This window comes from Coregonus lavaretus, assembly GCF_964263955.1.
Source record: "Coregonus lavaretus genome assembly, chromosome: 38".
NCBI classification, from domain to species: Eukaryota; Metazoa; Chordata; class Actinopteri; order Salmoniformes; family Salmonidae; genus Coregonus; species Coregonus lavaretus.
In genome coordinates, this window is record NC_140025.1 from 15,801,429 (window position 1) to 15,815,912 (window position 14,484).

Sequence of the window (14,484 nt, forward strand, 5' to 3'; positions counted from 1 at the left end):
ATTTACCATTGCGTTAGGTTTGTTAAAATAGAGCCGCTAATGTTACGCAGAGAATAAGTGACCAACACAAATCAAATAAGATTGACCCTGCTCAGATTCTCCTGCTAACCGATAAATGCTATTTACAATAGCAAGTGTGTAGGCAACTACTAGGCCACGAGCAGTTTGGCTTGGGACCAGGAAATGCCCAGTTTAGCACTAATAGTATCAGTGTTTTAGTTGATAATTAGTGGAGCTAGCCTGGGTTCATGTTATGAATGGGCCTCTTGCTCTGCTGCATCCAAATCAGGCTTACACTACCAAACAAATAGTTATTCAAGCTGCAATCTCAATGCCAGACATAGGGCCAGCATCTCTTTTCCTTGAGTGGTACAGTATGGGTACCAGAATGATACAACCACACTTGATAGTGCTACAAAATAGAAACATTTAGAAATATAGAGATATTCAAATGTATAGCCCACGTGTGTTTGGCTCAACAACACACACACACACACACCTGTAGTCAAGGGTAGTCAGTGTTACCTAGTGGGAGCAGAGTAACAGACACAGGCTCCCACAGATTCATACACTTTATGTATACCTATGGTATCACAGTAGACTGTGTGAAAAGTGTACGGGTAGTCAGTGTTACCTAGTAGGAGCAGAGAAACAGATTTAGGCTTACACAGATCCTCTCTCTCACTCAAACACACACACGCACACCAAAACAAGAACCCAGCTGTAGGCCATCTAGTCTCTAGGCATAGCACGAATACCTCCCTTGAAAAACAGGTTTCACCTGTGGGAACACCCATACATTTTTCTGCCTGAGCAGGTTCATGGCACAGTTGTATGAGGGTGAAGTTTCCCTTAGGTACAGATCTAGGATCACCATTCCCCCCCCAATCCTAACCTTAACCATTAGTGGGTAAAATGCTAATGTGACCCAGGTGTGCGTGTGTGTGCATCTCAGGGGAACTTCACCTGGCAACTGTCAGGAACAGAGACTGCTGATTGGCTCTCTCCCAGTGACAGAGGAATTAAGGGAAACACTGGAGAGACACTGCACCTGACTTTTCATTCAAATCACTCTGTGCATATCCCTACGCATTAGGCATTAGCCTAATTGGCAGTATTTTAGCTGGCTCTCTTGATGTATGCATACTCCAATCTGATTAGTATGTAGATTCTATTGCCAAACATATCAAGGCTCTTAAAAGAGAGAATTCTTCTCTTGCCTTAATCCTGTCTCACTCTATGACACTTCAAGAGAGTACATTGAAAAACAATGCAGGACAGAAAAATCTGTCTGAAGTTCTTATTGTCAAACTCCATAATTCCCATGAATCGTGGACTTTCACATTTCTTGGGGCTCCTTCAAAGGGAAATGTGGCAATGGGGGATCAGTCAACACAATAAAATAATTAGGCCTAGCAGTGACAGTCAGAGGGTACATTTCGGCAAATTACACTGCTAAGTCGCCCATTTGAAGCGATATCTCGAGAGCGGTGAAGCGCGTAACGATTAGCGAAGCGCTTCATCACTAAATTCGGGGTGCTGGTTTTTCACACTTTATTCCTCGCAACGCATAATTACACAGCTGCAGGGAAACGTGTGGGATTAGCATAAATGAAGAAAAAACATGAATGAACAAGCCAATAGAAAGCTATGGAGTAAGAGGAAGTACAACAGAAAGGGAACCATAATGAATATAGCACTTCAATGTATTGTTAGAAGGGAGACGAACAACAGCATAGGAAGTTGTGCTTTGCTCTAGCTACTACACAGACAGTGAGACTGGTTATAGAAGTGTCGGCACAACAGTGTAAAAAGGGTATTGGAGAAAGCGTGAGTCTGTGAGAAACCAGTATAAGACATTGGAAGCCCACTTTTCAAACAGCAAAAACTGTATGAGTGAGGAAAATGCCAAGCTGTCAAATGTCAACACAATGCAGGTGTCCATTGACACTGGTTTATTCTACAAAAATGTGCAAAGTGTAATGGATATGGTAGATATAGAAGACATTTTCTTGAGATCCACAACATTTTTAACCATTCGACAGGAGTGGAGTGTTTTGTTTAACTTTCAAAAATTGCGACAAATGATGGAAACTGTGTTTTTCGAATAAATTATAATTGCCAAATAATTTGGTACACGCGGGGCACGTGATGTCAACACGTAACTAAACGCAGCAAAAAAAGAAACATCCTTTATTTTCATCAAACTTAACATGTGTAAATATTTGTATGAATGATAACAAGATTTAACAACTAAGACATAAACTGAACAAGTTCCACAGACATGTGACTAACAGAAATTGAATAATGTGTCCCTGAACAAAGGGGGGGTCAAAATCAAAAGTAACAATCAATATCTGGTGTGGCCACCAGCTGCATTAAGTACTGCAGTGCATCTCCTCCTCATGGATTGCACCAGATTTGCCAGTTCTTGCTACGGACGCATAATTGGCCCAGCGTTGTACAGGTTAGGGGAGGGTTTGGCCGGGCGGGCTTTACTTGGGTCATCGTGCTCTAGCGACTCCTTGTGGCGGGCCGGGCACCTGCAGGCTGACCTTCATCGTCAGTTGAATGGTGTTTCCTCCGACACATTGGTGCGGCTGGCTTTTTGATCAAATTTGAAACGTATAATATCTGAAAATGTAGCTAGCTAAAAACTCTCTGACCCGTATACATGGATGGACGCTTCTCCCTCTCTGTCACGCATGCCATGGTTGCCCTTAGTTTGAAGATGTAATCCGGAGACAGGTGTTTTATACAATAGTGTGTTCTCTTTTCGACCCCCTCTGCATATTTGCAATAAAACGGCAGAATGTTCTCCATCTCCTTAGCTATCATACTCCAATTCTACTGATTTCAAAACTCGGTCCTCCAGAAAGTGGATACAACACTTTTTTGCAGTTCTATTACGTAATATATTTTTAAAAAGCTGCATTAGCAAGGATTACCTACACATACTGACCAGCTCATGTTATAGACAGAAGCGTGCTACATAGCGGACCAATCCGAACTCATCTCTCATTATGTCCAGCTCATCCATTATTTCAGCCAATCATGGCTAGAGGGAAGATTCCAGCCTTTTTTCCGTGGATGAACCAACTAGGCTCGTAATTTACCAATTTTATTTGTATTTACAGGTGGCATACAAGTTTGTTTTTAAGGCACATGGAAGTTCACATGTTCCAGAAGGCATTTCTGCAAAAAAACACATTATCGATTTTTAAAACAAATGTACATCCAAATGCCTCTCCTGTGAAGTAGTGATGCGCGACATACACCTAGTTTCCTGAAATGAGTCACATAAGGAAATCAGTCAATGGAAAAAAATACATTACGCCTTAATCTATGGATTTCACATGACTGGGAATACAGATATGCATCTATTGGTCACAGATACCTTAAAAAAACGGTAGGGGCATGGATCAGAAAACCAGTCAGTATCTGGTGTGACCGCCTCATGCAGCGCGACACATCTCCTTCGAATAGAGTGGAATGTTGTCCCACTCCTCTTCAATAGCTGTGCGAAGTTGCTGGATATTGTCGGGAACTGGAACAGGTTGTCGTACACGTCGATCCCAAACATGCGCAATGGGTGACATGTCTGGTGAGCAGTGGCGGCTCCTGAAAAAATTCTCAGGGGGGGCAATTTTTCTGATGATTTAGGTGACCTACACACATTTTAAAAAAGATATGTCCAGCAACAACATGAAGACAGGGGCAGCATATAAGTCAATACCAGAAGCATTTATTGACTGATCTCAAAAGTGTTGGCTTACCAGGGTTGGTGGAGCCCTCAGTTTCATCTTTGCCTCGCAAAGCTAACTCAAACACTCCGCAAAACTTCACACACTGGATTAGCCGGCTGAGGATGTGGCGATTCTTGCTAATGTCGTAGTAAATATATTTGTTATAGTGAATATGGAATATGATATGTTGAGTAAAATGTTGTGCTAAGATCTATTTAGGTCAGGAGCTGGTTATAAGTTCTGTTCCTATCCAATAACAATGGACAAAAGGGTCCTATCTTGTCAGCCTTGTCAGCAGGTGGCCAAGGACAACACCCACGCCATAGGCCTCTCAGTTCTTCCAACTCACGAGTTCTTGCTCTGAGGACACACACACACACAAACACACACACACACACACACATCATCACTGTTAAACACACACACACACACACACACACATCATCATCACTGTTAAACACACACACACACAAAAATCCCCTCTCTTAGGCTGAACATTTGAAGACAGAGAACCCGACTCAGAGCCAATGCAACAGTGACAGTAGCCTGGAGGGGACCTCGCCCAACTCATCAGGACCAATCAGAAGATCAGAACTACTAGATTCAACCTACTTCATTTATTGCATAAAATGTCTGCACACAATGTTTCGGGGCTCTCTTCAGATAATAATAATAATAATAATAATAATAATAATAATAATAATAATAATAATATGCCATTTAGCAGACGCTTTTATCCAAAGCGACTTACAGTCATGCGTGCATACATTTTTGTGTATGGGTGGTCCCGGGGATCGAACCCACTACCTTGGCGTTACAAGCGCAGTGCTCTACCAGCTGAGCTACAGAAAGTGGATACTCATGGATGCGCATCGCAATTGTAAAATGTCAACACAATTGGAGACACCACGTCATTTTTGGAGACATGTTATTGACAGTAAACTATTGTAGATGCGACTGCTAACTAAATAAAACATTTTAGCTGGCTAGCTAATCATCTTAGCTAAATGTGGGGCAAACAATTCAGTTATTTACCGTTAATTTGAGGGATTGGGGTGAAAGAAATCGAGTTACATAGTGATACTTTACGATATACTGTATTGACAATATCGCAATATTTTAGCGCTAGTTGGCTGTACCTGCACCAAAACACCATTATTGTTCCTTCATAGCTTGTTCTCAATCTTTTCACATTGGGAGCCAATTTGTTTTCAGCACTTTTATTTCCATGACTGATCAAAACTCGTTCTCATGGCTTTCTGATCCCTCTGCAACAGACATATGGTGCGCAATAAAATCACAGTATCGAATCGCAATACGTATAGAATCATGAGACTAGCAATGCATATATCTTATCGTGAGGTCCCTGGCAATTCCCAGCCCAAGTTCATTTGCCACAACAAATCTCTTCGCTAGCAAACGCGATGTCTTCTCCAAAACGGCAATGTGTCTCCAGCAATGTTTACTTTTTTGACGTTCTATGGCATCTCCACTTTCCAAGCATATATGACCACATGTAATATTTTGGTAAGTGATGCAAATAGTGAACTATGTAGGGCCAGGATGTAAAATATATGTAGCTGCAGCAATTTCTCTTATCTGATATGGTAAGTAATGGGGCTTAATGTATAGCTCCCTAAGAGTTTGACGAACGGGTCCGTGCACGCGATTCCAGATATCTTTACCTCTGAATAAACTGCCTTTATTATACCATATCCACCCTGTCCAAAGTCTCTACTTGGTCTCAGTTCTCCAGTAAACTTGTGATTATCAACACTAACCTCATCGTTGTGGCGGCGGACAGCTAGCCTGTATCCCTCATCCAGTTGAGTGGCAATGTCTTTTTTCGTTCGTACCAATTTTTGGAAAATCCTCGGGTGTAGGACTTTCCGCCTTTAGTAGAAACCTGTTGAATTATTAAATTTGGTCTGGGAGGTCCTAATTGTTTCGTTGCCAATTTATCTTCATTTGTTCGCCGACAAAAAGGAACTTCTTTCAAAGACACAATCCGCTCTTTTCTTAGTTACGTTCATGGTTACGTTACGTATGACGAAAGCGCGTAAGTGCAAGCCCTCAGAAACCCATAGAGATTGTATTGAAAGCTCTGAAATTTGAAAAAAATAGATTTTACATGGGAGTCTATGACAGACTTCTGGGCGATTTTCAACCTGACTGAAATCGCCCCAAAAGGGGGGGGAGCCATTTGAAGCACGACTTTAGCCTGATTCGACATTTAGTGGCAGTGTGGCACTGTGGCAGATCAGACGTATAGATTACAACACTGATAACTACTGTTGCCGTGATATAATTGATTAGAAAAAAAATCCCTTCCTTTTCCCGTTTGGCAGTGCGTCGCCCATATCGCCCTATTGAACAGGCCGCCCCTGCTGGTGAGTATGCAGGCCATGGAAGAACTGGGACATTTTCAGCTTCCAAGAATTGCGTACAGATCCTTGCGACATGGGGCCATGCATTATCATGCTGAAACATGAGGCGATTGCGGCGGATGAACGGCACGACAATGGGCCTCAGGATCTTGTCACGGTATCTCTGTGCATTCAAACTGCCATTGATAAAATACAATTATGTTCGTTGTCCGTAGCTTATGCCTGCCCATACCATAACCCCACCACCACCATGGGGCACTTTGTTCACAACGTTGACATCAGCAAACCGCTCGCCCACACGACGCCATACATGCTGTCTGCCATCTGTCCAGTACAGTTGAAACTGGGATTCATCCGTGAAGAGCACACTTCTCCAGTATGCCAGTGTCCATCGAAGGTGAGCATTTGCCCACTGAAGTCGGTTACGATGACGAACTCCAGTCAGGTCAAGACCCTGGTGAGGACGACGAGCAAGCAGACAAGCTTCCCTGAGACAATATCTGACAGTTTGTGCAGAAATTCTTAGGTTGTGCAAACCCACAGTTTCATCAGCTGTCCGGGTGGCTGGTCTCAGACGATCCCGCAGGTGAAGAAGCCGGATGTGGAGGTCCTGGGCTGGCGTAGTTACACGTGGTCTGCAGTTGTGAGGCCGGTTGGACGTACTGCCAAATTCTGTAAAAACAATGTTGGAAGCGGCTTATGGTAGAGAAATTCATATTCAATTCTCTGGCAACAGCTCTGGTGGACATTCCTGCAGTAATCATGCCAATTGCACGCTCCCTCAAAACTAGAGACATCTGTGGCATTGTGTTGTGTGACAACTGCACATTTTAGAATGGCCTTTTATTGTCCACAGCACAAGGTGCACCTATGTAATGATCATGCTGTTTAATCAGCTTATTGATATGCCACACCTGTCAGGTGGATGGATTATCTTGGTAAAGGAGAAATGCCGACTATCAGAGATGTAAACAAATTTGTGCACATAAGATAAATAAGGTTTTTGTGGGTATAGAACATTTCAGGGATCTTTAATTTCAGCTCATGAAACATGGGACCAACACTTTACATGTTGCGTTTATATTTTTGTTCAGTAGGGTAAACGTCCCTACTAAGCCCACCAAATCCGCTTTTCAGAATTTTTTTTTATATATACTGCCCCAATTTAAGTGAGAACATTTTAGTTAAAATTAAAGTCTAATCTCTCATTTGAAGTGTCAATAATTAATTTATACCAATTTCTAATGTTTTTATTGTTTAATTTGTCAAAATATTTTGAAAGTCTGGAATGGGCTTAATGGGTACCTAATAAGCCCACTTCAGATTTGTTGATAAATAAATATATATATTTTAAAAAATCTTAACAATACAAACTTGTTCTATTCAAATCTGTAATCTCTGAGCTCTCAATATCTATTTTTTATTTTGCCTCTACTCCTATCCTATGGCCTGTAAATGGCATTTGAAATAGGCGTGACCAGCCTTTTTGCTGTTACAAAAAGTTACAACATGTCTTCTTTGGAATGTAGCCCAAAAACTATTTACAAACAAAATCAAAACTATAGTGGCAACTACTCTTCAATAAATCATCTTTCAATATGTGTTGTCATTTTGTCTGTATCTCTATACTATGGTGTGCTTTTGGCATTTGAAATTGGCTAAAATGTTTATGAAGATGTTTTTATGAAGACTTCTGAAGACCGACTGACTAAAAGAAAAACAGTTTGCAGGTTCAATACTAATGTTCTAAGGATAGTAAATGAGTCAATTTCAGGATTTACATTTAAACAATAACTTTAATTGATTTTCAAACGTTAATCACATTTAGGCTAGTAGTTTGAAAACATTGTAAAAACACATTTTAAAAACACATTGTGGAGTAACATTAAAACATACAGTTCATTGTGAGGAGACATCAGTCATAACTTCTTGAAGCTCATGTATCATTAGCCTATAACTTAAGCAAAATAAACAAGAAACATTTCTGCAATTTCTACTTTCTCCTAGGCATATGCTCTTTGATGTGATTTTATCGTTTTAGTTATCTTAGTAGTGTAACATAACAGGTTATAGGGTGGTCTAAGCTTTATTTTGTTTGTTTCAATCTTTTGCCCACGTTGTGGTTGTCTTTGCTTGCCAGTCTTACGCTAACAAGTCTTAGATGGCTTTCATCTTGTTTTTGTACAGATTTTCAATGACCTCATGATTGTGATTGGCCATCTTCCATGGTGAACGGTGCGTAGTCTTCTGTGATCACCCTGTCTGGACAGTAAGGATAAATGCCAGTGCTTTTAAACCCACTCTTCAGATTCTCATCCTTTAGACCTACAGTGGGGAGAACAAGTATTTGATACACTGCCGATTTTGCAGGTTTTCCTACTTACAAAGCATGTAGAGGTCTGTACTTTTTATCATAGGTACACTTCAACTGTGAGAGACGGAATCTAAAACAAAAATCCAGAAAATCACATTGTATGATTTTTAAGTAATTAATTTGCATTTTATTGCATGACATAAGTATTTGATCACCTACCAACCAGTAAGAATTCTGGCTCTCACAGACCTGTTAGTTTTTATTTAAGAAGCCCTCCTGTTCTCCACTCATTACCTGTATTAACTGCACCTGTTTGAACTCGTTACCTGTATAAAAGACACCTGTCCACACACTCAATCAAACAGACTCCAACCTCTCCACAATGGCCAAGACCAGAGAGCTCTGTAAGGACATCAGGGATAAAATTGTAGACCTGCACAAGGCTGGGATGGGCTACAGGACAATAGGCAAGCAGCTTGGTGAAAAGGCAACAACTGTTGGCGCAATTATTAGAAAATGGAAAAAGTTCAAGATGACGGTCAATCACCCTCGGTCTGGGGCTCCATGCAAGATCTCACCTCGTGGGGCATCAATGATCATGAGGAAGGTGAGGGATCATCCCAGAACTACACGGCAGGACCTGGTCAATGACCTGAAGAGAGCTGGGACCACAGTCTCAAAGAAAACCATTAGTAACACACTACGCCGTCATGGATTAAAATCCTGCAGCACACGCAAGGTCCCCCTGCTCAAGCCAGGCCCATCAGAAGTTTGCCAATGACCATCTGGATGATCCAGAGGAGGAATGGGAGAAGGTAATGTGGTCTGATGAGACAGAAATATAGCTTTTTGGTCTAAACTCCACTCGCCGTGTTTGGAGGAAGAAGAAGGATGAGTACAACCCCAAGAACACCATCCCAATCGTGAAGCATGGAGGTGGAAACATCATTCTTTGGGGATGCTTTTCTGCAAAGGGGACAGGACGACTGCACCGTATTGAGGGGAGGATGGATGGGGCCATGTATCGCAAGATCTTGGCCAACAACCTCCTTCCCTCAGTAACAGCATTGAAGATGGGTCGTGGCTGGGTCTTCCAGCATGACAACGACCTGAAACACACAGCCAGGGCAACTAAGGAGTGGCTCCGTAAGAAGCATCTCAAGGTCCTGGAGTGGCCTAGCCAGTCTCCAGACCTGAACCCAATAGAACATCTTTGGAGGGAGCTGAAAGTCCATATTGCCCAGCGACAGCCCCGAAACCTGAAGGATCTGGAGAAGGTCTGTATGGAGGAGTGGGCCAAAATCCCTCCTGCAGTGTGTGCAAACCTGGTCAAGACCTACAGGAAACGTATGATCTCTGTAATTGCAAACAAAGGTTTCTGTACCAAATATTAAGTTCTGCTTTTCTGATGTATCAAATACTTATGTCATGCAATAAAATGCAAATTAATTACTTTAAAATCATACAATGTGATTTTCTGGATTTTTGTTTTAGATTCCGTCTGTCATAGTTGAAGTGTACCTATTAGGCTACCTACTGTTTCATGTTATCTTTTTCTATCAATCACTATAGTGTAACCCTACCTGAAGACACTCTGAAATCTCCTGCTCTACCGCTGGACTCTGGTAGATCACATGTCCCTGTTGTGCATCAATGCTCAGCTGCTCCTTCACTCTCTGCCTCAACGACTTCCTGTCTACTCCATAACGTTTTTCCAGAAATGACAGATTTTGCATTGTTCCCTCCCCGCACAGACGGCATGCTTCTATCATGTGTGGGCATGAACTGTCGTTTTTTCGTCTTCTCAAACTAAAACTAATCTGAAAAGTAGGCCTAAAGATAAAAAAAATGGTTAATGTTAGGATAGAATATAGGCCTATCCAGAATGAATTGACCTATGCAATATGACTGATATTTAAATATGGGTATTAATTATCTGAATTATGGAGCTGATTCATCAGGTGACGTCAAAATTAGGGAGGAAAATGGTTCAAGTGGGCTTAATGGGAGCAGGTGGGCTTAAAAGGAACATCAGTGAATTTATGGTTAAAAGACATAATATTTTATTCTACGCACATGACAATAAAAAAACAACTATATGAAATAAATGTATATATGGTAACTAACATAACATGACAAGTATACATTTATCATGCAGAGAAGTAATTCGCTATACTCATTTACATCCACCCCAGACAGTGTGATATTTTTGCTAGCATCCCCTTTAAGCCGACCAGGTAAAAATGTTAATTAAACAATATAATAATATAAACTGCATACAAAAATGTAAACTATACCTGCTTATCATGCTTTATGTCAATGAACCATACTATGCAATCTGTTTGCTAGAATGCTAAAACTCATATTTTGATTTCAAAAGAAACAATATTTATAATTCAAGTAATATTCTAACATATGTCTTATTCAAAACACTAATCACTTAAATGTTGATAACAAATGAGTACTTACCAAAAACAGGAGTAGAAATATGCAATAAATGTTATCTTCTGAGGGTACCAAAATCACCCGTTTTTTTTTCAACTTCTTCTGGGATCAGCAGGCACATGTCACACATATGCTTTGATAACTCAATATTGACAAATCTGATTCGCTTACAATAATAAGTGTCATTTATGTAACAAGCAGCTTCATTGGAAGAAACATCACAAAGCAAAAAATTATGTTGTTGTTTTTTTACTCAGAATTTGCAAGAGGGCTTATATGGTACGTGGGCTTAATAGGGACATTTACCCTAGATTCATTCTCTGATCCTTTGATTGGGTGGACAACATGTCAGTTCATGCTGCAAGAGTACTAATAGGTTGGAGGACGTCCTCCAGAAGTTGTCTTAATTACTGTGTAAGTCTATGGAAGGGGGAGAGAACTATGAGCCTCCTAGGTTTTGTATTGAAGTCAATGTCCCAAGAGGAGGACAGAAGCTGTCTGTCCTCCGGTAACACCATGGCGCAACCCTACAGAGTGCTGCAGAAGTTACTGTAGACCTTCATTGCTAAACAGTGTGTTGTAATCAATTATTTGGTGACAAGTGAATATATTTTGTATAGTTTAATCTAAAAAGGCTACCTAATGTTTCACTATTTTTTATGAAATTCACTGAGGATGGTCCTCCCCTTCCTTCTCTGAGGTGGTCCACTGGTCGACAAAAATAATCACTGGACAAGTTGATGGAAACATAGCTACAGAGAACTCATGGCTCTCTGAGTCTCAACATATTGGCACGGGCTCTGGCTGTAACCTGAGTGGCAGGGACAAACTGTGAGATGGATACATGCAGGTGCACTACCTTCCCTTTTCCACTGAGATAGGGTGACTGACATTCCTCTGTGTGCCTTTTCCCACAGACCCTGGATACCTCTGTTTAAACCAAGGACACCTAACACGGTATATGAATGCTGTCACACCAGTGGCAGGCATTTAGAGAGCTGTAAAGTTCATGATTGGTGATACAGTGGATCCTCGCCAGCCAAACCCTTGATTGTTCTAGGACGAATTGCACTAGACACATTAACAGGGAATTTCACCCTGTGGGACCCTGGATTTGTTTTGATCATGACCGAGGGATTTCTAGGTCAGTGAGATGTGTTTCACATATAATTGGCAACGAAGAGCCTTCTACTAAAACTAATTGAAGCCAGACATAATTTAGACAAGGCTAGGCAGCCACATATAGTAAGTAAGTCCCTGAGTTCTTTCATGTTAGCTGATCAGGACAAACTCAGGGACCTATAACTAATGGCAGGGGGAAAACACGCCTGGATGTGGGGCTGTAACTTAACTGGAGAGCCTGTGTGCGTCCCAAATGGCACCCTATTTCCTATATAGTTCACTTTTTCACTTAGGCCCTGGTCAAAAGTAGTGCACTATATAGGGAATAGGGTGCCATTTGGGATGCTGACCCAGTCAGCCCAGGGCCAGGGAGACCTGGCAGATGAGAGCCCACCAACGTAGGTGGGTGCCTGGGTGGAAGCTCTAATGGGAAGCCATGCATCCCCACTGCCTGCCTGGCATAACCCTGTCCATCACCAGCCTCTCGCCGCCCTGCGCCAGGGAAAACCAGTTGATAACGCTGAGCTGTCAGCCACCCTAAACCCCATCAGTCAAAGGACAAAGGCTGCTGTCCGCCAAACAGGCTCGGCGAAACGATGCACAGCACATAAAACACTAAATCCCACCTGCACAGGGAGATACTGACCATTTCAACAGAGCCTCATATATATCTCTAGACAGCTGCTTGTTAGCTGGGGCACACAATACTCATATGACCACTAACATAGACCTGGCTTTCTGGTGCTTAAAACTAAGTAATTAAAAAGGTGATTTACAATGTGGCCAGTTGATTTGTAGCATGGTAGATACACTCTGTCCAGAAGAATAAACTTGGGTTTTCAAGTATCTGTGCATCTATGGCATGGAAATTATTTTCCAACGAAAACGAGTTTCTATTGGACAAATTCAGGTAAGTCCCTCCCCATTTCGTACAGTTTGCTGTTTGTTTCCGTTTGGTTAAATAGGTAAACGGTTTCCGGTTCAAGTGGTAATGAATATACCCTAATGTATGAAAATATGTAGTAGACTATCATTAAAAATGTTAAGAAATAATATTTAAAATGGCAAACAAACCGGATTAAAAGGGAGGGTATAAGAACAAATGTAAGACACGTCAATATATTCCAAGAGTCCATTTAGTTTACCTGTTCCAGAATCTTTCGATACCTCTGATTGGCTTGGTCTATCAACTCCCGAACTGTCCATTCTCCTTTACACGGAACGACCACTGCAGTTGCTCCAAAAGTTACAGTGACTTTCATGTTGTCCTTATCATCCGAAAAAAAGTTATTTGAAAAACAGCCTCTTTTGATACTCTGTATATTCCTCTGTGATTCTACGAGGCGCTCGATACCGCTCGAGCCTCAACTGAAACTCAAGCAACAGGTGTCACTGGACGAATTTACACTGACAAAATGCCACGCGTGTATTCAAAATTACTACTCAAAACTACAACTTACCCTGCTAAAAAAGATTTGCTCTTCTCTAGTATAGGTCAAATTAATAAATGGAGTAGCCTTTATTATTTTGCCTACTGAAATATACCTGTTGGGCATTGTACTGACACCCGGAAGTTGACGAACGTAAATCACGTCAATGATAGGGTTTCCATAGCCAGAACGTCTAAATTGGCTATAGCGTAACATTTGATGAAAACAAAAATGTGCTTTTTGGTCTTAATTTAAGGTTAGTGTTAGTCATAAGGTTAGGCTGAAAATCAGATTTTAAGAAGATAACTTGTAGAAATGGGCGGGGTTTATGACTTTGTGGCTGTGGGAACTAGTGACGACACGTATCAACAAGATTGAATGCTTATTTTCAAAATTCAAAGTGCCAACATTATGGAGGACTAAAAGTGCCACAATTAAATAAATAAATACACCATTAAATAATTACTTAAATGTGTCATTAATTAATTAAAATTAGAATTAAATACATAAATGTGTTATTAAATGTGTCATTAATTAATTCAAATACCGATTCATTTTATGTAAAATACATATATAATAATTTCACTATTTACATTTACATTTCATGGTCCTGCGTTGGAGTGCTTCCTGAATTACTTAAAACTGTCAAACTGACCCATCAAAAGTTGGTAGGCGGAACCTAACGCCTGATTGGTTACCCTCTGCATCAAGCCAAGACAAATCAATTCCAGATAATGTCAGCAGGTCCTGCTTCTACATCCTCTGCTAAGTTTAAAATGTCTCTAACCAACTCCCTGGAAAGTTCACGGAGATCCTCCATTGTCTCTATCCAGGTTGGCCTACTCTACTTCAGACCAAAGCAATGGATCAGACTAGATTCGCGTTAGCCCCGCCCACTGACTTTGATGGGTCAGTTTGAAAGTTTTAAGTAATTCATGAATCACTGCAATGCAGGATCATGAAATGTAAATGTAAATAGTGAAATAATTATATATGTATTTTACATAAAATGAATCGGTATTTGAATTAATTAAAGATAC

General features: G+C 41.0%; 1 protein-coding gene across 1 annotated transcript in view; it reads right to left on the bottom strand.

Annotated features, from left to right (window-relative positions):
* The window catches only part of LOC311112590 (partitioning defective 3 homolog B-like), a 194,157-nt gene extending 180,564 nt beyond the window's left edge, over positions 1-13,593 (bottom strand). Inside the window, exon 1 of the mRNA XM_084155734.1 lies at positions 13,160-13,593. Within this exon, the coding sequence (XP_084011860.1) occupies positions 13,160-13,276 (117 nt within the window). The 5' untranslated portion in view covers positions 13,277-13,593. The remainder of the gene's footprint in view (positions 1-13,159) is intronic.
* Between the last annotated feature and the right edge of the window lie 891 nt (positions 13,594-14,484).